Source organism: Mesoplodon mirus (assembly GCF_964341445.2).
Source record: "Mesoplodon mirus genome assembly, chromosome: 2".
Classification (NCBI taxonomy): domain Eukaryota; kingdom Metazoa; phylum Chordata; class Mammalia; order Artiodactyla; family Ziphiidae; genus Mesoplodon; species Mesoplodon mirus.
Genome location: NC_138977.1, coordinates 17,118,366 through 17,144,858, shown reverse-complemented (window position 1 = coordinate 17,144,858; position 26,493 = coordinate 17,118,366). Strand labels below are relative to the sequence as shown.

At 38.0% G+C, this 26,493-nt stretch overlaps 1 protein-coding gene across 9 annotated transcripts in view; it reads right to left on the bottom strand.

Moving 5' to 3' along the window:
- TRMT10A (tRNA methyltransferase 10A) overlaps nucleotides 1-25,367 on the bottom strand; it is a 37,149-nt gene extending 11,782 nt beyond the window's left edge. The window contains exons 1-6 of one of the 9 annotated variants that reach the window (XM_082638240.1): nucleotides 24,674-24,996; nucleotides 20,112-20,185; nucleotides 19,681-19,877; nucleotides 15,859-16,021; nucleotides 1,402-1,473; nucleotides 258-332 (exon numbers count right to left, since the gene is read on the bottom strand). In XM_082638240.1, coding sequence (XP_082494366.1) covers nucleotides 258-332; nucleotides 1,402-1,473; nucleotides 15,859-16,021; nucleotides 19,681-19,865 — 495 coding nt within the window. In that variant the 5' untranslated portion in view covers nucleotides 19,866-19,877; nucleotides 20,112-20,185; nucleotides 24,674-24,996. The other 8 variants (XM_082638243.1, XM_082638242.1, XM_082638238.1 and 5 more) reach the window with 8 other exon arrangements.
- Nucleotides 25,368-26,493: the final 1,126 nt, after the last annotated feature.

Here is a 26,493-nt window from a genome sequence, read left to right as displayed (position 1 = left end):
TTCCTTTTTTTCCTTTTTTAAAAAGTATGTTTTAAAGTTGGCAGTAAAATAGCAAGTGAGATTTCATGAAAGCAAGTACAGACTATATCTCAAGGCTCTTAGCTTCTCCCACTGGTAAACTTAGGTGCAGTGATATGCAGGGTTTGTAGCTGCTGAGTCTTATATTTATTAGCATTGTGTAGAACTTAGGTAAAAAATGTAGACCTTTAAGCATAAAAATACCTTGAATTATGTGAGAGTTAATCTATTTTAGTTACCTTCCAGTTGACCCATCCTTTGTCATTTTCATCCATGTTCTTTTTCAATTGGCCTCCATGGCTTGTCAAGTAAAACTGATAAAGAGATTGGCAGGTATAGAAAGAGAGAGCAAATGACTATTAAAGTCAATATTTTATTCCCTCATACACTCATCTGATTATCAATGAAACACAAAATATTTTCATTCTGGAAAAAAATAAATTTATGGCATGCTTTAAACATGCAAGAATAAATTTGTGGTACAAGCAACGTGTATTTTTGTGTATCTCCTAGCCCACTAACTTCTGTATTCCATCTACATTTTCATACTGTTTTCTAAGCAGTTATAATCTGCCTCTTGTTTAATGATCACTTTACTATAAACTTCCTGCTTCCATGTGAAGTTTTCCTTCCCCTCCTTTTGCCACTACAATTATTTTTTACCAGTCCAAAATCTTCATAATTTTGCTTTGACTCTAAACCCTGAAACCTATTTCAAATCTAATCGAGGGTGAGAAGAATATAGAATGTAAAAATATAATATTACTATCACTTGATAAGAAGAAAATATCTAACCAAAAGTATATTAAGATTTTCTGGTTTTTAACATCAGTGAGCCAGAATTCATTTTTAGGTCACCTAGAATTCAAACAAAGTCAGTAAGAAAAATGACCCTACTCTTAAGAGCAGCCAACTAGTCTCACAAATCACTTCCTCATTCTAGCTAATAAAGTACCTTTCAAAATTATTAGTGACTCAATATCCTTTAAGTAGAAAAAATCTAGCCAACAGACACAATGGCACATATCAGCCAGGGGCAGTTACCCCATTCCCCAGAAAGGAAGGAATTGAGAGTTGAGAAACTGGTATGAAAATATGCATAAGTCCTTTAATGAAGATGTTCAACTACACAGCAGTGAACAGGTCAGTGTGTACAAGACTGATGATGAATGGGCACAATGTGTTTGAGAATGACGTGAAAAAATGTTTAGAATATTTTATTTTTGTAGAAAAATAAAACATTTTTACAAATAGGCATTTTGTTCTCTAAGAAAGATTACCTGTAAGGCTCTTTCTTATAAAAGCAACGAGGATTACCTGTGCCTTTTCCAAAGGAAGATATAAAAGGAAACTGGAAGTTTGTTTTAAATTCCCCAAACATACCTGCACAGGATGCAGTGCTCGTCGATTTTCTGCATAACATCGTTGAATCTGCTTATGAAGTTTCTTAATGTCCTATAAAAGAGTGCAATTTTTAAAGCAATATTTTCAAAATTATCTATGGCCATTCCACAATCCAAGTGGAATAGAATAAGCAGAAGGGATGACTAGATAGGGACATTCTTTCTTTTGAAATACAAGTCCTTTCTGATAATTTCCATTCAGTTTTCTTACATACTAATAAAATAATTACCATAAGTCAATACTCTATAAATGACCCATTATTTCACATTTTGTAGCCACTTAAAATGCAAGTTCAGGAAAACTTTCACTCTTCTTAAGAGACAAAAAAAGAACTCTCTTATAGTCATGCTATTACAATTTTTATAACTACCAAAGGTTATAAACATATTCCTTTTAGTAGCATTGTTTAAACAACCAGGTTTCTCAAACTATTAAATAAGAAATAATTCTATTAAGCCAATCATATTTCTAATTTTCTTCCTTTTGATTAGGATAAATAACAAACTCCCCACAGCTCTTTATGATTAATATGCAGTTACTGAGTTTCATAATCTCTTATGGTATCTGTCTTTTCCTCTGTCTATACATATACATATAAATAAAAGCAACTTATTAGCTACTTTAATTTAGGGTCACAGATTTTGAAAAACTTAATTTTAAAATGCATTTTAAAGCTGGTTTGGTGGTGCTGAATTCCCTTATCTTTTGCTTGTCTATAAAGCTTTTGATTTCTCCATCTAATACGAATGAGAGCGTTGCTGGGTGGAGTACACATTCCTGCACACTAACAACAGAAGAGCAGAAAGAGAAATCAAGGAAACAATCCCATTTACCATCACATCAAAAAGAATAAAAATACTTAGGAATACCTAAGGAGGCAAAAGATCTGTACTCAGAAAACTGTAAGATACTGATGAGAGAGGGGGAAGATGGCGGAAGAGTAAGACGCGGAGATCACCCTCCTCCCCACAGACACATCAGAAATATATCTACACGTGGAACAACTCCTACAGAACACCTACTGAACACTGGCAGAAGACCTCAGACCTCCCAAAAGGCAAGAAACTCCCCACGTACCTGGGTAGGGCAAAAGAAAAAAGAATAAACAGAGACAAAAGGATAGGGACGGGACCTGCACCCGTGGGAGGGAGCCGTGAAGGAGGAAAGGTTTCCACACACTAGGAGCCCTTTCCTGGGCGGAGACTGTGGATGACGGAGGGGGGAGCTTCGGAGCCGTGGAGGAGAGCACAGCAACAGGGGTGTGGAGGGCAAAGCGGAGAGATTCCCGCACAGAGGATCGGTGCTGACCAGCACTCACCAGCCCGAGATGCTTGTCTGCTCACCCGCCGGGCGGGGGGGCCGGGCTGGGAGCTGAGGCTCCGGCTCCGGTCAGAGCGCAGGGAGAGGACTGGGGTTGGCGGCGTGAACACAACCTGAAGGGGTGAAAAAGTCTGGAGCTGCCGAAGAGGCAAGAGACTTTTTCTTGCCTCTGTTTCCTGGTGCGCGAGGAGAGGGGATTAAGAGCGCTTGCTTAAAGGAGCTCCAGAGACGGGTGCGAGCAGCGGCTAACAGCGCGGACCCCAGAGACAGGCATGGGATGCTAAGGCTGCTGCTGCCGCCACCAAGAAGCCTGTGAGCAAGCGCAGGTCACTATCCACACCTCCCCTCCCGGGAGCCTGTGCAGCCTGCCACTGCCAGGGTCCCGGGATCCAGGGACAACTTCCCCGAGAGAACGCACGGCGCGCCTCAGGCTGGTGCAATGTCACGCCGGCCTCTGCTGCTGCAGGCTCGCCCCGCACTCCGTACCCCTCCCTCCCCACGGCCTGGGTGAGCCAGAGTCCCCGAAGCAGCTGCTCCTTTAACCACGTCCTGTCTGAGCAAAGAATAGATGCCCTCCAGTGACCTACATGCAGAGGCGGGGTCAAATCTAAAGCTGAACCCCAGGAGCCGTGCGAACAAAGAAGAGAAACGGAAATCTCTCCCAGCAGCCTCAGGAGCAGCGGATTAAATCTCCACAATCAACTTGATGTACCCTGCATCTGTGGAATACCTGAATAGACAATGAATCATCCCAAATTGAGGAGGTGGACTTTGAGAGCAAGATTTATTATTTGTTCCCCTTATCCTCTTTTTCTAAGTGTGTATGTGTATGCTTCTTTGTGAGAATTTGTCTGTATAGCTTTCCTTTCACCATTTGTCCTAGGGTTCTATCCGTCCATTTTTTTTCTTTTTTACTTAAAAAATTTTTTTTTTCTTAATAATTTTTTATTTTAATAACTTTATTTTATTTTATTCTCTTTCTTTCTTTCTACGTTTTCTCCCTTTTATTCTGAGCCATGTGGATGAAAGGCTCTTGGTGCTGAAGCCAGGAGTCAGGGCTGTGCCTTTGACGTGGGAGAGCCAACTTCAGGACACTGTTCCACAAGGGACCACCCAGCTCCACATAATATCAAACGGCGAAAATCTCCAAGAGATCTCCATCTCAACACCAACACCCAGCTCCACTCAATGACAAGCAAGCTACAGTGCTGGACAACCTATGCCAAACAACTAGCAAGACAGGAACACAACCACACCCATTAGCAGAGAGGCTGCCTAAAATCATAGTAAGTCCACAGACACCCCAAAACACACCACCAGACATGAACCTTCCTACCAGAAAGACAAGATCCAGCCTTATCCACCAGAACACAGGTAATAGTCCCCTCCACCAGGAAGCCCACACAACACACTGAACCAACTTTAGCCACTGGGGACAGACACCAAAAACAACGGGAACTACGAACATGCAGCCTGCAAAAAGGAGACCCCAAACACAGTAAGATAAGCAAAATGAGAAGACAGAAAAACACACAGCAGATGAAGGAGCAAGATAAAAACCCACCAGACCTAACAAATGAAGGGGAAATAGGCAGTCAACCTGAAAAAGAATTCAGAATAATGATAGTAAAGATGATCCAAAACCTTGGAAATAGAATAGAGAAAATGCAAGAAACATTTAACAAGGACCTAGAAGAACTAAAGATGAAACAAGCAATGATGAACAACACAATAAATGAAATTAAAAATATTGTAGATGGGATCAATAGCAGAATAACTGAGGCAGAAGAATGGATAAGTGACCTGGAAGATAAAGTAGTGGAAATAACTACTGCAGAGCAGAATAAAAAAAAAAAAGAATGAAAAGAACTGAGGACAGTCTCAGAGACCTCTGAGACATTAAACGCACCAACATTCGAATTATAGAGTTTCCAGAAGAAGAGAAAAAGAAAGGGACTGTGAAAATATTTGAAGAGATTATAGTTGAAAAATTCCCTAATATGGGAAAGGAAATAGTTAATCAAGTCCAGGAAGCACAGAGAGTCCCATACAGGAAAATCCAAGGAGAAACATGCCAAGACACATATTAATCAAACTGTCAAAAATTAAATACAAAGAAAACATATTAAAAGCAGCAAGGGAAAAATAACACACAAGGGAATCCCCATAAGGTTAACAGCTGATCCTTCAGCAGAAACTCTGCAAGCCAGAAGGGAGTGGCAAGACATATTTAAAGTGATGAAGGAGAAAAACCTGCAACCAAGATTACTCTACCCAGCAAGGATCTCATTCAGATTTGATGGAGAAATTAAAACCTTTGCAGACAAACAAAAGCTGAGAGAGTTCAGCACCACCAAACCAGCTTTACAACAAATGCTAAAGGATCTTCTCTAGGCAAGAAACAAAAGAAAAGACCTATAATAACAAACACAAAAGAATTAAGAAAATGGGAATAGGAACATACATATCGATAATTACCTTAAATGTAAATGGATTAAATGCTCCCACCAAAAGACACAGACTGGCTGAATGGATACAAAAACAAGACCCATATATATGCTGTCTACAAGAGACCCACTTCAGACCTAGGGACACATACAGACTGAAAGTGAGGGGATGGAAAAAGATATTCCATGAAAATGGAAACCAAAAGAAAGCTGGAGTAGCAATTCTCATATCAGACAAAATAGACTTTAAAATAAAGATGATTAGAAGAGACAAAGAAGGACACTACATAATGATCAAGGGGTGGATCCAAGAAGAAGATATAACAATTGTAAATATTTATGCACCCAACATAGGAGCAGCTCAATACATAAGGCAAATGCTAACAGCCATAAAAGGGTATATCGACAGTAACACATACATAGTAGGGGACTTTAACAGCCCACTTTCACCAATGGACAGATCATCCAAAATGAAAATAAATAAGGAAACATAAGCTTTAAATTATACATTAAAGATGGACTTCTTTCATATTTATAGGACATTCCATCCCAAAACAACAGAATACACATTTTTCGCAAGTGCTCATGGAACAGTCTCTAGGATAGATCATATCTTGGGTCATAAATCAAGCCTCGGTAAATTTAAGAAAATTGAAATTGTATCAAGTATCTTTTCTGACCACAATGCTATGAGACTAGATATCAATTATAGGAAAAGATCTGTAAAAAATACAAACACATGGAGGCTAAACAATATACTACTTAATAACGAAGTGATCACTGAAGAAATCAAAGAGGAAATCAAAAAATACCTAGAAACAAATGACAATGGAGACACGATGACCCAAAACCTATGAGATGCAGCAAAAGCAGTTCTAAGAGGGAAGTTTATAGCAATACAATCCTACCTTAAGAAACAGGAAACATCTCGAATAAACAACCTAACCTTGCACCTAAAGCAATTAGAGAAAGAACAACAGAAAAAACCCCAAAGTAAGCAGAAGGAAAGAAATCATAAAGATCAGATCAGAAATAAATGAAAAAGAAATGAAGGAAATGATAGCAAAGATCAATAAAACTAAAAGCTGGTTCTTTAAGAAGATAAACAAAATTGATAAACCATTTGCCAGACTCATCAAGAAAAAAAGGGAGAAGACTCAAATCAATAGAATTAGAAATGAAAAAGAAGAAGTAACTACTGACACTGCAGAAATGCAAAAGATCATGAGAGATTACTACAAGCAACTCTATGCCAGTAAAATGGACAACCTGGAAGAAATGGACAAATTCTTAGAAATGCACAACCTGCCAAGACTGAATCAGGAATAAATAGAAAATATGAACAGACCAATCACAAGCACTGAAATTGAAACTGTGATTAAAAATCTTCCAACAAACAAAAGCCCAGGACCAGGTGGCTTCACAGGTGAATTCTATCAAACATTTAGAGAAGAGCTAACACCTATCCTTCTCAAACTCTTCCAAAATATAGCAGAGGGAGGAACACTCCCAAACTCATTCTACGAGGCCACCATCACCCTGATACCAAAACCAGACAAAGATGTCACAAAGAAAGAAAACTACAGGTCAATATCACTGATGAACATAGATGCAAAAATGCTCAACAAAATACTAGCAAACAGAATCCAACAGCACATTAAAAGGATCATACACCATGATCAAGTGGGGTTTATTCCAGGAATGCAAGGATTCTTCAATATATGCAAATTGATCAATGTGATACACCATATTAACAAACTGAAGGAAAAAACCATATTGTCATCTCAATAGATGCAGAGAAAGCTTTCAACAAAATTCAACACCCATTTATGATAAAAACCCTCCAGAAAGTAGGCAGAGGGAATTTACCTCAACATAATAGAGGCCATATATGACAAACCCACAGCCAACATTGTCCTCAATGATGAAAAACTGAAAGTATTTCCACAAGATCAGGAACAAGACAAGGTTGCCCACCTCACCACTCTTATTCAACATAGTTTTGGAAGTTTTAGCCACAGCAATCAGAGAAGAAAAGGAAATAGAAGGAATCCAAATCGGAAAAGAAGAAGTAAAGCTGTCACTGTTTGCAGATGACATGATACTATACATAGAGAAACCTAAAGATGCTACCAGAAAACTACTAGAGCTAATCAATGAATTTGGTAAAGTAGCAGGATACAAAATTAATGCACAGAAATCTCTGGCATTCCTGTACACTAATGATGAAAAATCTGAAAGTGAAATCAAGAAAACACTCCCATTTACCATTGCAACAAAAAGAATAAAATATCTAGGAATAAACCTACCTAAGAAGACAAAAGACCTGTATGCAGAAAATTATAAGACACTGATGAAAGAAATTAAGGATGATACAAATAGATGGAGAGATATACCATGCTCCTGGATTGGAAGAATCAATATTGTGAAAATGACTCTACTACCCAAAGCAATCTACAGATTCAATGCAATCCCTATCAAACTACCACTGGCATTTTTCACAGAACTGGAACAAAACATTTCAAAATTTGTATGGAAACACAAAAGACCCCGAATAGGCAAAGCAATCTTGAGAACGAAAAATGGAACTGGAGGAATCAGGCTTCCCGACTTCAGACTATACTACAAAGCTACAGTAATCAAGACAGTATGGTCCTGGCACAAAAACAGAAATATAGATCAATGGAACAGGATAGAAAGCCCAGAGATAAACCCACGCACATATGGTCACCTTATCTTTGATAAAGGAGGCAGGAATGTACAGTGGAGAAAGGACAGCCTCTTCAATAAGTGGTGCTGGGAAAACTGGACAGGTACATGTTAAAGTATGAGATTAGATCACTCCCTAACGCCATACACAAAAATAAGCTCAAAATGGATTAAAGACCTAAATGTAAGGCCAGAAACTATTAAACTCTTAGAGGAAAACATAGGCAGAACACTCTATGACATAAATCACAGCAAGATTCTTTTTGACCCACCTCCTAGAGAAATGGAAATAAAAACAAAAATAAACAAATGGGACCTAATGAAACTTCAGAGCTTTTGCACAGCAAAGGAAACCATAAATAAGACCAAAAGACAACCCTCAGAATGGGAGAATATTTGCAAATGAAGCAACTGACAAAGGATTAATCTCCAAAATTTACAAGCAGCTCTTGCAGCTCAATAACAAAAAACAAACAATCCAATCCAAAAATGGGCAGAAGACCTAAATAGACATTTCTCCAAAGAAGATATACAGACTGCCAACAAACACATGAAAGAATGCTCAACATCATTAATCATTAGAGAAATGCAAATCAAAACTACAATGAGATATCATCTCACACCAGTCAGAATGGCCATCATCAAAAAATCTAGAAACAATCAATGCTGGAGAGGGTGTGGGGAAAAGGGAACACTCTTGCACTGCTGGTGGGAATGTGAATTGGTACAGCCACTATGGAGAACAGTATGGAGGTTCCTTAAAAAACTACAAATAGAACTACCATATGACCCAGCAATCCCACTACTGGGCATATACCCTGAGAAAACCATAACTCAAAAAGAGTCATGTAGCAAAATGTTCATTGCAGGTCTATTTTCAATAGATATTGTAAATATTTACAATATCTCCTGCATAGCACAGGGAGATCAGCTCGGTGCTTTGTGACCACCTAGAGGGACAGGATAGGGAGGGTGGGAGGGAGGGAGACACAAGAGGGAAGAGATATGCGAACATATGTATAACTGAATCACTTTGTTATAAAGCAGAAACTAACACATCATTGTAAGGCAATTATACTCCAATAAAGATGTAAAAAAAAAAAGATACTGATGAAAGAAATCAAACATATGGAGAGAGATCTAAGATATTCCATGTTCTTGGATTGGAAGAGTTAATATTGTGTAAATTACTATACTACCTAAAGCAATCAACAGATTCAATGCAATCCGTATCAAATTACCAATGGCATTTTTCACAGAATTAGAAGAAAAAATATTTAAATTTGTATGGAAACACAAAAGACTGAGTAGCCAAAGCAATCTTGAGAAAGAAAAACGCACCTGGAGGAATCAGGCTCCCTGACTTCAGACTATACTACAAAGCTACAGTCATGAAAACAGTATGGTACTACCACAAAAACAGAAATATAGATCAATGGAAAAGAATAGGAAGTCCAGAGATAAACCATGCACCTATGGTTACCTAAAGGAGGCAAGAATATACAATGGAGAAAAGACAGTCTTTTTAATAAGTTGTGCTGAGAAAACTGGATAGCTACATGTAAAACAATGAAATTAGAACACGCCCTAACACCATACACAAAAATAAACTCAAAATGGATTAAAGACCTAGATGTAAGGCTGGAAACTATAAAACTCTTAGAGTAAAACATAGGAAGAACACTCTTTGACATAAATCACAGCAAGATCTTTTTCAATCCACCTCCTAGAGTAACAAACATAAAACGAAAAATCAAACAAACTGTTGTTTTTCTTTTGTTTTTGTTTTTGTTTTGGCCATGCACGTGGGATCTTAGTTCCCCAATCAGGGATCAAACCCACGCCCCCCTGCATTGGAAGTGTGGAGTCTAATCACTGGACCACCAGGGACATCCGAATGGGACCTTTTTAAGTTTAATTAAGCTTAAAGTTTAATTAAAACTTAACCTTTTAAGTTTAATTAAACTTCAAAGCTTTTGCACAGCAAAGGAAACCATAAACAAAACAAAAAGACAACCCTCAGAACGGGAGAAAATATTTGCAAATGAAGCAACTGACAAGAGATTAATCTCTAATATATACAAACAGCTCATGCAGCTCAATATCAGAAAAACAAACAACCCAATCAAAAAATTGGAAGAAGACCTAAAGAGACATTTTTCCAAAGAGATACAGATGACTAAAAAGCATGTGAAGAGATGCTCAACATCACTAATTATTAGAGGAATTCAAGTCAAAAGTATACTGAGGTATCACCTTACACCAGTCAGAATGGCCATCATTTAAAAATCTACAAACAATACATCCTGGAGAGGATGTGGAGAAAAGGGAATCCTCCTGCACTGTTGGTGGGAATGTAAACTGGTATAGCCACTATGGAGAACAGTATGGAGGTTCCTTAAAAAACTAAAAATAGAGCTATCATATGATCCAGCAATCCCATTCCTGGGCATATATCTGGAGAAAACCATAATTCAAAAAGATACATGCACCCCAATGTTCATTGCAGCACTACGTACAATAGCCAGGACATGGAAGCAAGCTAAATGTCCACTGACAGAGGAATGAATAAAGAAAATGTGGTACATATATACAATAAAATAATACTGAGCCATAAAAAAGAATAAAATAATGCCATTTGCAGCAACATGGATGCACCTAGAGTTTGTCATACTGAGTGAAGTAAGTCACACAGAGAAAGATAAATATCATATGATATCGCTTATAGGTGGAATCTAAAAAAAGGGTACAAATGAACTTATCTACAAAACACAAATAGAGTTACAGATGTAGAAAACAAACTTATGGTTACCAGAGGGTAAGGTGGGGGAGGGATAAATTGGAAGACTGAGACGGACATATACACACTACTATACATAAAATAGATAACTAATAAAGATGAACTGTATAGCACAGAGAGCTCTAGTCAATACTGTGTAATGGCTTATATGGGAAAGGAATCTGAAAAAGAGTGGATGTATGTATATGTATAACTGATTTACTTTGCTGTACTCCCAAAACTAACACAACATTATAAATCAACTATACTCCAACAAATTTTTTTTTAAAAAAAGATGCATTTTAGAGGGTTCCAATCAAGATTGCAGAATAGAAGGACATAGAGCTCATCTCCTCCCACAAATACATCAAAAATACGTCTACATGTGGAACAATTCTCACAGAATACCTGCTGAACACCGGCAGATCTCAGACACCTAAAACTGCAGGAAAGATCTCCATGTAACTGGGTAGGATGAAAGAAAAAAAAGGAATCGGGACAAGACTTGAGCCCCTGGGTGGGAACAGTGAAAGAGGAAAGGTTCCTGCACCCTGGGAAGCCCCTTCACTGGCAGGGAGATCAACTGGGACAGAAAGGGAGCTTCAGAGGCTTGGAGGAGAGTGCAGCAGCTGGTTTGCAGCAGGCAGAACAGACGGAGACCTGCACAAATGGTCCCTGCCACCACCCTGCACTCCCCAGTCTGAGATCTGCTTTTGTTTTTGTGTACGGTGGCTGGGTGCTAAAGCTCGGGCTTCAGAGGACAGACCCAGGGAGAGGACTGGGGTTGGCTGCACGGAGACAGCCTGAAGGGGCTGGACTGTGGCCCGGGCCTGCCACAGAAGTGAAGCACCATTGTTAAGGGGTGCACAAAGGGAAGGGCAGGGCCCGCCATAGCAGCCTCACCCTTGGCGCACTCACAGCAGGTGTGCTGCTGCCACTGAAACCCCACTGTTAAGGGGCAGTGCCTGCCAACGCTGCTTCTTTCTCAGTGAGCTCTCAGCAGGCTCAGTGCTGCCTCTACAAGCTCTGGGAGCATGCAACTGCCAGCGAGTTGCCCACACACAGAGGCGGGGCTGAAATTAGAGCTGATCCCCAGGGGCCCTGTGACTTAGGAAGCAGGGCTGATATCTGAGTCCTCTCCCTGTGGCTGTGTGATCTGTGGGTTTAGGCCACTGCTGCCAGCTTTGTAAACTCAGTTCCTGCGGAACATCCAAGTGGGCTACAGGTGCTCCCTTGGCTGGGGCGGGTCTGGCCTTAGCAGCTCTGGGCTTTGTGGGTGTGTGCATATGGAGTTGGGCCGGGGTCTGGGCTCCATCCATAGCTCCCATGGCAGGTTCAGGTGTGCAACTACTGCGGTCCTGGTACCTGACTTCAGTGGATCTGCACCAGCGGATCTGCGCTGGTGGCTTTGTGAACCCAGCACCTGAGGAACAACGGGGCCAACAGCCTGCATTCCCATGGTTGAGGTGAGGCTGAGGGCAGTGCCAACAACAGTGTACTTTGTGAGCCTGCACAACAGGTGACAGATGACACAACAGAGCACACTTCTCAGTGGACAGCTCTGGCAGAGGAATACTCAGTGGCTCCTCTCCCAGTGGGAGTGCTTCAATACTGCTTACCTCACACTACAGCTCAGAAGTGGATCTGGGGGCTTCTACTCCAACAACTGGGGAACAGGCCTTGCCTCCAATAGGGCTGTGAGAACCACAGAGCAAAGAGGAGGCCCTGCTCAATATTCAGTGCAGGCTCTGGCCACCACAACCCCAGTCACACCCTCTATTGAGGAGACAATAGCAGGCATCCATAGAAAAAACAGCTCTCTCACCAAAAATATTAAACCCATGCAGGCTACACAGGGACATTCCCACATAAAAATATCTCCAACTATTTAGGAAATAATTGTTTCTCCTAAACTCATAGAGTAAGAGAACTATAAGTAAAATGAAGAAAACAGAGGAACCACTCCCGATAAAAAGATCAAGAGATTGCCAGTCAAAGACAATGAAACAGACTCCTTCAGTCTAACAGACATCAAGTTCAAAAAGGAGATAATGAAAATACTGAAGGAAGTAAGAAAGGCTATTGACAGAAATGCAGATTACCAGGAAAAGGAACTAGAAAATATAAACAAGAGACAAGAAAAATTAGAAAATTCATTTGCTGAGACAAAAGCTGAGCTAGTCAACAAACAGCAAATTGAATAATGCAGAACAAATAAGCAATATGGAAGACAGACTAATGGAAATCAAACAATCAGAACAGCAAACAGAAAGCCAAGTGAAAAAAATTAAAGCAATATAAGATGTATGGGGTAATATAAAGCATGCCAATCTAAAAAGCTATTTATGACAAACCCACAGCCATATAATACTCACTGGTGAAAAGCTGAAAGCCTTCCTGCTATAAACTGGAAGAAGACAAGGATGCCCACTCTCATCACTTCTATTCAACATAGTATTGGAAATCCTAGCCACAGCAATCAGACAAAAAAAATAAAAGGTATCCAAATTGGAAAGGAAGAGGTAAAATTGTCATTATATTCAGATGACATGATACTATATACAGAAAACCCTAAAGACTCCACACAAAAACTACTAGAACTGATAAATGAATTCAGCAAGGTAGCAGGATAAAGATTAACATACAGAAATCAGTTGCATTTCTTTACACTAACCATAAATTTCAGAAAGGGAATGTAAAAAAAGGATCCCTTTTAAAACTGCATCCCCAAAAAAAATACTTAGGAATAAACCTGACCAAGGAAGTAAAAAACTTATATGCTGAGAACTATAAAACATCAATAAAGGAAACTGAGGAAACTGAAGATGATTCAAAGAAATGGAAAGATATCTCATGCTCTTGGCTTGGAAGAATTAATATTGTTAAAATGGCTATACTACCCAAAGCAATCTACAGACTTAATGTGATCCCTATCAAATCACCCATGATATTTTTCACAGAACTAGAACAAATAATCCTAAAATTTATATGGAACCATAAAAGATCCAGAATTTGCAAAGCAATCCTGAGGAAAAGAACAAAACTGGAAGCATAACCCTCCCAAGACTTCAGACAATACTACAAAACTACAGTAATCAAAACAGTGTGGTACTGGCACAAAAACAGACATATGGGTCACTGGAGCAGAATAGAGAGCCCAGAAATGAACCCATGCACCTATGGTCAATTAATCTTCAACAAAGGAGGCAAAAATATACAATGGGAAAACAAAGTCTTTTCACCAAGTGGTGTTGGGAAAGTTGTACAGCTGCATGTAAATCAGTGAAGTTAGAACACACCCTCACACCATACACAAAAATAAACTCAAAATGTCTTAGAGACTTAAATACAAAATGACATCATAAAACTCTTAGAAGAGAATATAGGCAAAACATTCTGTGACATAAATCCTACCTATGTTTTCTTAGGTCAGTCTTCCAAGTCAATAGAAATAAAAGCAAAAATAAACAATTGGGACCTAATCAAACTTATAACCTTTTGCACAGCAAAGGATGCCATGAAGAAAATGAAAATACAACGTATGGACTGGGAGAAAATATTTGCAAATGATGTGACCAACCAGGGCTTAATTTCCAAAATAAAAAAAAAAGCTCATACACCTTAATATAAAAAAGATAACCCAATCAAAAAATGGGCAGAAGACCTAAACAGACATTTCTCCAAAGACATACAGATGGCTAAAAAGCACATGAAAAGATGCTCAATATCACTAATTATTAGAGAAATGCAAATCAAAACTACAATGAGATATCAGCTCACATCAGTCAGAATGGCCATCATCAAAAAATCTACAAATAATAAATGCTGGACAGGGTGTGGAGAAAAGGGAACCCTCCTATACTGTTGGTGGGAATGTAAACTGGTACAGCCACTATGGAGAACAGTATGGAGGCTCCTCAAAAAACTAAAAATAGAGTTGCCATATGATCCAGCAGTCCCATTCCTGGGCATATATCCAGAGAACACTATAATTCAAAACAAAACATGCACCCCTATGTTCAGAGCAGCACTATTTACAACAGCCAAGACATGGAAGCAACCTAAATGTCCATCAACAGGTGAACAGATAAAGAAGATGTGATATATTTATACAATGGAATACTACTTAGCCATAAAAAAGAATGAAATAATGCCATTTGCAGCAACATGGATGGACTTAGAGATTATCATACTAAGTGAAGTGAGTCAGAGAGAGAAAGACAAATACTGTATGATGTCACTTACATGTAGCATCTAAAAATATGACATAAATGAACTTATCCATGAAACAGAAACAGAAACAGACTCACAGACACAGAGAACAGACTTGTGGTTGCCAAAGGGGAGGAGGGGTGGGGGAGAGATGGATTGGGAGTCTGGGATTAGCAGATGCAAACTATTATACATAGAATGGATAACAAGGTTCTACTGTATAGCACAGGGAATAATATTCAATATCCTGTAATAAACCATAATGGAAAAGAATATGAAAAAGAATATGTATAAATGTATAACTGAGTCACTTTACTGCCCAGCAGAAACTAAGACAGCACTGTAAATCAACTATACTTCAATAAAATAAATTTTAAACACACACAAAAAAAGAACAAAATAGCCAAGAGGTGGAAGCAACACAAATGTCAATCTACACCAGATGAATGAAGAAACAAAACGTGGTCTATACATACACTAGAATATTATTCTGCCTTAAAACATAAGGGAATTCTGACACACACTACAATGTGGGTGAACCTTGAAGACATAATGCTCAGTGAAATAAACCAGTCACAAAAGGACAAATACTGTAGGATTCCACTTACATAAGGTACACAGAGTAGTCAAATTCATAGAGACAGAAAGTAGAATGGTGGTGCCAAGGGCTGAGGGAGGGGGAATGGAAATGGTTGTTCATTCAGTGGGGATAGAATTTTAGTTTTTCAAGATGAAAAGACTTCTGGAGACTGGCTGCACAACAACATGAATGTAATTAGCACTACTGAACTGTCCACTTAAAAATGGTTAAGATGGTAAATTTTACATTACATGTATTTTACCACAATTAAAAGAAAAAAAAGATGCATTTTAGTACATAAAGTTATATCAAAGTCATATTACATATTAAAGCAAAAATTATTCAGCCTAGTTCAGTTACAGGATTTTTCTGACAATGATTCATGATACCTTTAATACCATCAAGCTATCAAAACTGCAGTCAATGATAAGGCGGAGTGGGCTGTAAACAACATCTCTTCGAATACGTTTTCTGTCACTTCCTTCTGAGTTTGATTCCAGTTGACACTGCCGCTCTAATTGCTTTCTCTTGCGTTTTTCCTTCCGCTTTTGTCTAAAATTAGTAATTGAAAATAACTTTTCATTATTTGTATATTCATACATTTACAATACTTTTCTAAATAGACAAAGAAACAATTACTTTTTAAAATTAGCAGACTAAACCATAACAAAATTGCCACTTCCATGGATCAAAAATTGTCAGATATCAGCAATTTTATATAATCTATCTAAAAGCTTTACATAATAAATGAGTTTGCAAAAACAGTATAGTACTTTTTACACAAATTCGAACTATACTAATAATTTTATTTACTATTGTTAGCACATTAGATGTACTTACAAAACTTTTAAAATACTGAGTTTGAGAGTTATGATAAATTTTACTTTTATCATTCTTCTCCTACATGATTTTTGAGTTACATTTATAACCATATAAAAAAAGTAAAATTTGGGGCTTCCCTGATGGCGCAGTGGTTGAGAGTCTGCCTGCCAATGCGGGGGACACGGGTTTGGGCCCTGGTCCGGGAGGATCCCACATGCCGCAGAGCGGCTGGGCCCGTGAGCCACGGCTACTGAGCCTGCGCGTCTGGAGCCTGTGCTCTGCAACAAGACAGGCCGCGGCAGTGAGAGGCCCGCGCACCGCGATGAAGAGTGGCCCCCGCTTGCCACAACTAGAGAAAGCCCTCGCACAGAAACGAAGACCCAACACAGCCATAAATAAATAAATAAATAAAGCAAAAAACTGTCAAAAAAAAAAAAAAAGTCAAAAAAAAAAAAAAAAGTAAAATTTTTATTCAACATAGTTTTGGAAGTCCAAGCCACAGCATGCAGAAAGAAAAAGAAATAAATAAAAGGAATCCAAATTGGAAAAGAACAAGTAAAACTGTCACTATTTGCAGATGACATAATTCTGTATATATAGAAAATCCTAAAGTGCTACCAGAAAACTACTAGAGCTCAACAATGAATTCAGTAAAGTTGCAGGATAGAAAATTAATACACAGAAATCTGTTGCATTTCTATACACTAAGAATGAAATATCAGAAAGAGAAATTAAGGAAACAATCCCATTTACCATCTCATCAAAAAGCATAAAATACCTAGGAATAAACCTACCTAAGGAGGCAAAAGACCTGTACTCTGAAAACTCTAAGACATTGATGAAAGAAACTGAAGATGACACAAACAGATGCAAAGATACCTCATTCTTGGATTGGAAGAATCAATATTGTTAAAATGACTATACTACCCAAGCAATCTACAGGCTCAGTGCAATCCTTACCAAATTATCAATGGCATTTTTCACAGAACTAGAAAAAAATTATTTTAATTTGTATGGAAACACAAAAGACCCTGAATAGCCAAAATAATATTGAGAAAAAAGAATGAAGCTGGAGGAATCATCCTCCCTGACTTCAGACTATACTACAAAACTACAGTCATGAAAACAGTATGGTACTGGCACAAAAACAAAAATATAGATTAATGGAACAGGATAGAAAGTCCAGAGATAAACCCATGCACCTATGGTCACCTAATCTATGACAAAGATGGCAAGAATATACAATGGAGGGCTTCCCTGGTTGCGCAGTGGTTGAGAGTCCGCCTGCCGATGCAGGAGACATGGGTTCGTGCCCCGGTCTGGGAAGATCCCATGTGCCACAGAGCAACTGGGCCCATGAGCCATGGCTGCTGAGCCTGCGCATCCGGATCCTGTGCTCTGCAACGGGAGAGGCCACAACAGTGAGAGCCCCGCATACCGCAAAAAAAAAAAAAAAAAAAAAAAAAAAAATAATGTCCAATGGAGAAAAGATGGTCTCTTCAATAAGTGGTGCTGGGAAAACTGGACAGCTACATAGAAAAGAATGAAATTAGAACATTCTCTAGCAGCATATACAAAAATAAATTCAAAATGGATTAAATACCTAAATGTAAGCCCAGATACTATAAAACTCCCAGAGGAAAATATAGGCAAAACACTCTTTGATATAAATAGAAGGAATATTTTTTTGGATCCATCTCCTCAAGTAATGGAAATAAAAACAAAAATAAACAAATGTGACCTAACTTTTGCACAGCAAAGGAAACCATCAACAAAATAAAAAGACAACTTATGGAGTGGGAGAAAATATTTTCAAATGATGCAACTGACAAGGGATTAATTTCCAAAATAAACAAAAAGCTCATACAACTTAATATCAAAAAAACCAAACAACTCAATCAAAAAATGGACAGAAGACCTAAATAGACACTTCTCCAAAGAAGACACACAGATGGCCAAGAGGCACAGGAAAAGAAGCTCAGTACCACCAATTATTAGAGAAATGCAAATCAAAACCACAATGAGGTATCACCCTACACCAGTTAGAATGGCCATCATTAAGAAGTCTACAAAAACAAAAAAAGCTGGAGAGGGTGTGGAGAAAAGGAAACTCTCTTACACTGTTGGTGGGAATGTAAATTGGTGCAGCTACTATGGAAAACAGTATGGAGGTTCCTTAAAAAACTAAAAACAGAGTTACCATATGGTCCAGCGATCCCATTCCTGGGCACACATCCGGAGGAAACTCTAATTCGAAAAGAGACATGCACCTCAATGTTCATAGCAGCACTATTTACAATAGCCAAGACACAGAAGCAACCTAAATGTTCATCGACAGATGAATGGATAAAGAAGATGTGATATATATATACAATGGAATGTTACTCAGCTATAAACAAGAATGAAATATTGCCATTTGCAGCAACATGGATGGACCTAGAGATTATGATATTAAGTGAAGTGAGTCAGAGAAAGGCAAATGTCTTATGATATTAGTTATATGTGGAATCTAAAAAAATGATATAAATGAACTTATTTACAAAACAGAAGTAGACTCAGAGACATAGAAAACAAACTTATGGTTATGAGAGTGGATAGCAGGGGAGTGGGGAGATAAATTAGGAATTTGGGATTAACATATACATACTACTTATGTATAAAATAAACAAGGACCTACTGTATAGCGTAGGGAACTATATTCTATGTCTTGTAATAACCTATAATGGAAAAGAATCTGAAAAAGAATATATATACATGTATATACTTATACATGTATATATATAACTGAATCACTTTGCTGTATACCTGAAGCTAACACAACATTGTAAATTACTATACCTCAATAAAATAAAATGGTTTTTTAAAAACTATTCCCATTTAAAAGTAAAATTGTTTGTAAAAAAAAGTCATATTTTTTTCTCTCATCTGCATCAACAATATTTTCTTCTAGTAAATTTTGTCTTTATACGGTGACAGCTTCAGCCTAACTGCTCTCACCAAAACTTGCAATAGTTCTTCTAGCAAAATCAATGTTAGGCCCAAATTTGATCTTTCTGAGTTGGTTATTTTTGTTCCATATCTAGGACATGGATGCTAACTATATCCCTTTTGTAAATCAGTTATTTTAGAAATTGTGCTGCTACTCACAATAGGTTCTGGGTGAGAAAAGTGTACAGTGTAAATTCATCAACACTGCTAAAAAAATAAAACACATAGAGTTTTAGTAGCCAACTGACAATGTTAGCTAACAATATGTAGAGTCCGAATTTTAATTAACACAATTATTTTTAATATGTCAAAGGGCTACTGCAAGGTCCAACATTCCAATAGGGGTATACTGGAATATACCCCTGTGAATAGGGGTAGAATACATGCATTTTGATACATACTTGCGGAGTTCTCTTTGTTCTTCCCATTGTTTCTGTTTCATTAGCTTCTTCATTTGCCGTTTAGATATTGGTTCAAACCCTTCACCTAATCCTGGTTTCTGATTCTCCTCTTGGTCTTCATTTAAGTCTTGCTTTCTTTCAACATTAGAAGTCTCACTAAATGCTGGCAATATTTCAGATGACATTATTTGATGCCTCTGAAAAATTGAAAAGCAACTTTGACATGAACAGATGACTTACAAACACAAAAAAAAGTAAAAAAAAAAAAAAGACTGAAGGCTGTGATTAAAATTAAACCATATTAGTAATGAATAAAAATGCAAATCTGGGCAATTAATTGTCATTTACTGGCAAAGATCATTTGATGAAATGGGATATTTTCATACAGTACTGGTGGCCATGGCACAATTTTTCCAGAAAATTACTCAGACCTATAATGTTTGAAGAGCTTCAAAATGGTGGTGATACTCTTTCACATAGTAATTTATATCCTTAGAATAAATTCCTGTAAATTAATTAGAAATACACACAAAGTTAATGCAAAAGGATATATGTACTGTTGTTATTTTTAACAATAAAAAATTAGAAACTACTTGAATGTCAGCAAATGGGGACTAAATATAAATTAAAGTTCATTGATAACACTGGCTTGGAATACTAAACAGCCAAGAAGAATCATGTTTCCCAAAATTATTTAATGATAAAGGGAAATGGTTATGTTAAATAAGAAAATCAAAGCAAAAAACAATACATAATGTCCAATTTTGTTTTAAAAAATACATACACACGTTTTAATTCTGACCCACCCATGGCTTTCTGCATTTTTAAATTTTATATAATGAAAATATAGTTTTATAAAAAATATACTATTTTTTAAGAGATGGAAGACACCTTTTTGTACTTGTCTTTAATGCTGTCCATACAAGAAAAATATTACTTTCACTATCTGGGCGTACCCTCAACAATTGGGTTTTGACAACAGACATGCTATATATTTCTATCTTTTGGCCAGTGCAGAGAACAACTTTGGTTGCCCCCACCCCAATATATTTCATTGTAAATATGTAATTGTCAATTTTCCACTTAAGTCACAGCTGAAAAACAAAATACGTAAGTTGACTCTGTAATCAGCTGTGGAATACTTAGGGCCAACTCAAACATCTTTATTTGGATTTAAACACCCACATCTTCATATCCATTGCCTAGAACTGAACTTGCTTTCAGATTATGGAAAGGGTTAGAAATATGAGATATCTTTTCTCTTTAATTGATTCTTAACATCAAAGCTTAAGAATGTATGTTATTTATCCCTATCAAAGACTAAGCATGAAGCTTGCATATGTTCTATTGGCCTTATAGAAAAATATATGATTCTTCCCTCTTACAGAGATAGCTAACAAGTCTGTGCAGAGAAGCTAACATCTAAAAGAAAAAAGAACAATCCCCACAATTCAGATAATGGAAGGAAAAAACCTTTGCAGAACATAATTTGAGCAGTGGTTTTATTATATGGTTCTTGCTTTCTTTAAAAGTGCAATGATATAACAGGACATATGGGGATAACCAAAGCAAACTTAGAAAGTTTACTGAATTTTGACTGAAAGACAAGAAATTCTAAGATGCATGCTTTAGGGGCTGAAGCAAAAGCCCTGGCATTTTACTAGGTCACAAAATTACTAAGAGGGGAAAAAAATCATTTAGTAATACAAGTAAGAATTCACAAGTTTTCCTTATGCCACCAACCAAACAGTTCTCCTTAGGGAGAACATCTCCTAGAAATGACAACTCAACTTTGACTCTACACTGGAAACTCCATTGGGTAAGGGATAAGTCTGATTTTGCCCAACATTATATTGTCCATACTAATACAGTGCTTGGCACTTCGTAGATGCTTATTATACATTGGTAGAATAAACAAATGAGTGAATATGATATTACAAAGGACTTTTTAAAGTAATGAAAATAGAGCAAACATTAATTCTTATTATGCTTAATAAAAATGTATTATCTAATTTACTCTTCATAAAAACCCTATGAAGTAGATAGTATATACCTACTTTGCAAAGGAAGAGGTACAAAGGTTAAATAACGTGCCCAAAGTTAGAAAGCTATTAAATAATTCCTAAGAAACAAGGCACCTAGAGCAAATGTCACACAAAGTAGGTCCTCAAAATACTTGAATGAATAGACAAATGAAGTGATGGAGCTAAGATTCCAACCCACATCAAACTCTACCACCTCCCAGAAATCCAAAGTCTTATTTAGAAAATGAGGGTTTCCAAAGAATGTTAAAGAGCTGTGTTGCTTTAACCCTGCTGTTGGAGGGCTCTGAAAAGACCCGTGGCACTGAAACATAAGGAGAAAAAAATAGCTCCAGTTCTATTCTTATGCCTCTGTACCAAAAAAATTGGGACAGACTTCCTAGAGATCATTGCCAAAAGTTCATGTTTTGATGCACCCTGCCTCCCAATCTTGAAATACATGACATCAGTAGATAAAATATAAAAAGGGGAAACAAAAAAGGTACAGCCTCTCTCAAAATCCAGGTTAAGAACTGGGTCTTCTGTGTAAAGGCAGCTAGTTTTCCTAGCTTTAAAGTAAAGAGAAGAAGAAGAATACAAGACTGAGGGTGGGAGAAAGATGGGAGACAGTTTAAGATGAACCCTTAAACTAGTGTTAGGGGTGGGGCTCCTCTTTCCATGAAAAAAGCCTGAAAACAGGTAAAATTATAGACTATAGCTTATACAAAACTGACTACTTGGGGGAAATCTGAAGGAAACAGACACAGCCTCTTGGCTACAACCTGGGTCCAGCATGAGGTGACATATGAACTTATATTATTACATGATTAGAATTCTGAACCACATATATAAGCTCTGCTGTGGGCTGAAGCACTGAAAAGGGTCATGGGTGGGAGAAACCACAAAATCAGTAGTTTGGAGAGGGAAGTCATAATTCCATTCAAGATGAGTCTGCAAAGCAAAATTACAAAAAGACAGAAATGATGAAAAAAAAACCCAGCTAAATCAACAAGAAGGAGATAAATTCACTCTATAAAAATTGAATAGAGCAATGTGAAAATGACTTTAAAATAAGTTTGGTTGAAATCTTTCAGAGCTCATGAAGAGTAATAACCATAAAAACAAAACAGGTAATTGGGACACAAAAGCAGGCATAAAAATAGGAAAACAAGAATGTGTAAAAAAGAACCAATTTGGAAACCAGGAAATGAAGATATAAAAATTTCAACATATGAGACAAACTCCAGATTACCTGGAGTCCAAGAGGTAATTGATGAATTAGAAGACATCCTCAGAATCTAACTCAGAATTCAGACAGAAAAATAGAACGAAAAAATAGTATGTCCGAGCACTTAGATACAAATAACAGGATGAGAGAACTACAGGCCAAAAAGGTAACTGAGGGTAAATGTATAACCTTGAGTGCATTCGCTAATTTTTTTTTAATCTGGAAAATAAGGTTAGCATTCAATTTAAGGAACAGGAGACAGGAGAAACACAGTAAGCCTGAAAAGATCAGAAGAAAAAATTTAACTATATATTGTGATCCCTAGGATCACTTTTATTTCCTTTCCATAGATAGTACGTTAATAAAAATGGGCAATGAATGTATTCAAAACAATATAGGGTGGAGAAAACATAAGCTAAACCTGCCCATTAAGCCTAATGTGCAAACTTAAAGGCACAATTAAAATTCAGAGGAAACAAATTGCTTTCTTCATGAAACAGTGATTAATATTCTGACAGAATATTTCTATTATCAGTGGCATTTTTTGCTAGTTCTCTACTCTGTTCCAAACTGCAAGTGTTGATTTGCTTTATCATGTGAGAATTTTAGAAAAGTATAGCAATGTTTTACAGCTCATGCACACCAGGGGGAGCTTTCGCCTTTCCTATCTAAGAAGTCTAAGTTAAATCTAATTTGCCTATCATTGCATACTAATGTTTTTAAACAGCCTATCAAATACAAAAGGTCATGAGCTAGTCAACATTATTATCACTATTATTTTTAAAGTTATTCCCAATTAAGAAAATGCACTGTAGTAAGAGTTTTTTTTAAGCTTTGAATAAGCTAGTTACATTAAACATTGCACAACAAAAATGATGCTAGCTTGAGATCCTATAAATTATTGCTTGCAGCATACTTTACAAAGATACGTACCAACTCCTACTGCCTACAACATACAATAAGCATTTCACTATGTACTAGCTTGTTTGGATTAACCTGTTAAGCAAAATATAAACTCCATGGAGTTTTGCGTTCCTCCCTCACATGCAGAGATACTCACAGCTCAGTTTCATTCATTCACCACGTTCAACAAATTTTGTAGCAATTATAGAAATAATTGCGTGAAATTTAGTTTACCGGGGCATTGAATTAAAAAAAAAAATGTTTCATTTAGTTGCAGATCCACGTTATCTGATGGTCTTATAAAATTAACAACTGGATAAGGATGACTAAGGCAATTTGGTATGGGATAAATACATTAAAAAATAGTATCTCAATCGTCCTTGTATTCCCACTTCTTAGCACAACTGCCGGCAAGGTGGACATACATCATAATGAGTAACCGGCCAAAAGTTAAAAAAAAAAAAAATTCATGGTTTTACTGATTGGGCTAAAGTCTTCATAATTTATGACACAGCCTCCCTTCCAGAAAGATCCAAATGAATGTCGGAATAACTGCAAAATGGTATTAAATGACCTGACGGTGATAGAGAAAGAATACCCTCCTTAAAACGCGCGGGCCAAATGTGCATAGCTCGGTTCAGCTATGAGGCCCTTAGGCAGACGGCTGGGCTGGGCCGGGCTGGGGAGACGGGGCAAGATTTAAAACAAAGAAAAATAAAAGTGAGAAAGTCTTCTGTCGCTATCCTCTTTATATCTTTAGAAAAAGTCCCGAATTTTAACACAAAATATTTCAGTGAAATCCAGTAACACCACGGACTTCTTAAAATCGTCCTCAGCTCACCACCGTGGGGCTGACAGCACCTGAAGCAACTTCGCCCTGGGCTCTCCCCACATTTCAGAGCGCTCAGCGACGTCAGCCCTCTTTGGAAAACTGAGGTAAGGCAGGTTTAAAGAGGCGAAGCGACTTGCTCACGCTCTCTAGCCACCAAGTGGCAGAACCACAACTCGTTTTCAGGCCCTTCAAAGTCCAGATTTCCCTCTCCCTCATTCTTGGGAAGCGCACACCCTTCACAAGCTAGGGACCGCATCGATACCCCCAAGCAAACGTCGACAGCGACAGGCCCGACGCTGGTGGGCAGAGCCGCGCCCCACTCTTCTCTACAGGCCGCCCGAGCGCGGACGCATTCCAGAGGCGGGATTAAACTGTAGCCGACGAATCAAAAATCTGTTTGGCAAGGCGAGGGGGCGCTCTCTCTCTCTGACGTCACTTCCTTCGGAAGCTGGGTCTCGGCTGCTGCTTCCAGTGTCCCCCTCCCCTCTCCCTTGGAAGTCCTACTGCTAGTGGAAGGCGGCAGTGGCACGCGCTCCTTTTGCGCTCGGATTATATCAAAGGGTAGGCGAGCGATAGCCTCCATGCCAAGAGACTTACCGAACGGAGGAGTTGTCGGGGAACCTGAGAGCCCGCACAGAAAGCTTTTTGTAGTGGTCTTTACCACTCCAGAAGGTCCTCTTTCGGAAACTTCAACTCCCAGAGGCAGACACGGTAGCTACGCGTAGGAGGCTACGGAGGTTACGTCTTACGTCAGCTAACTGCGCCAACTCCGTACCCGCAGGGGGAGAAAGGGGCGGGAGTTTATGTGGGGCGGGGTCTGGAGTTAGGGTTTCTGGAGTGGGAGATAGTTGCTTGATGTCTGTTTTTCCACTTCAAGGCAAGGTTATATCTGCGTCATATATTCACTCGTATTTCTGTGGGGATGGCGGGGGATGTTAAGACATTCCTACTCTTAAAAATTACAATTGCGAAATACTGATGAAGGGCTCTTAATTCTTCCGTGTTGGAGATGAAAGCATCTCTTGCCTAAACTATTTGTAACTAATACAGAAGAAGGTTGTTAGTAGCACATGATTTTACACAGCTCAAATGGAAAATTAAATTTTAAAAGTGAGTCAAACTCCCAATAAGATGCGTGTAAACCTGGAATGTTTAATCTTTTTCTTGCTTACAACCGCAAGTCTTACTCTCCATTCATTTCTTGAGAGGTTTTACATATGCAATTTTGCAAAACGTCAGGTGACATTTCATTGTTTATAATACCTGACCTTATGTAATCTTTTTGCTATATATAGATCAAGTCAACTGAGGGAGGGCTGAAACATAATCCGGCAGATTGTCATTTTCTATTTGTTTTAAATTTGGTCCTCCTTTGTTTTGTTTTATTTATTTATTTATTTTGGCCGCGCCTTGCTGCCTGTGGGAGCCTAGTTCCCCAACCAGGGATCGAACCCTCGGGTCCTGCAGTGGAAGGGCAGAGTCTTAGCCAGTGGACCACCGGGGAAGTCCCTGGTCGTACTTCTAAAAGATGATTATTGAAGAATTCGAAGAGAAGAATGTTGTTTGACTCAATGAATAGAAGACTGCCATCTCAGTATGGGAAGAACTCTGAAGTAAATTATTCTTGATATTTGAAAACATTTTAACACGTTTAAAGGTTTCAGTGAATAGAAAATTAAATTCTGAATTTGAGTTTTCTTAAAGAATTGAAATTTCTCTAAATTTAGTTACAAAACGGAAGTCACTCTTGCTTTAAACCATCAAATTTTACTTGAAAAACTATGTCAGCTGTAACATGGTTGTGAGCCACGTCTCCTTCTTCATTATCT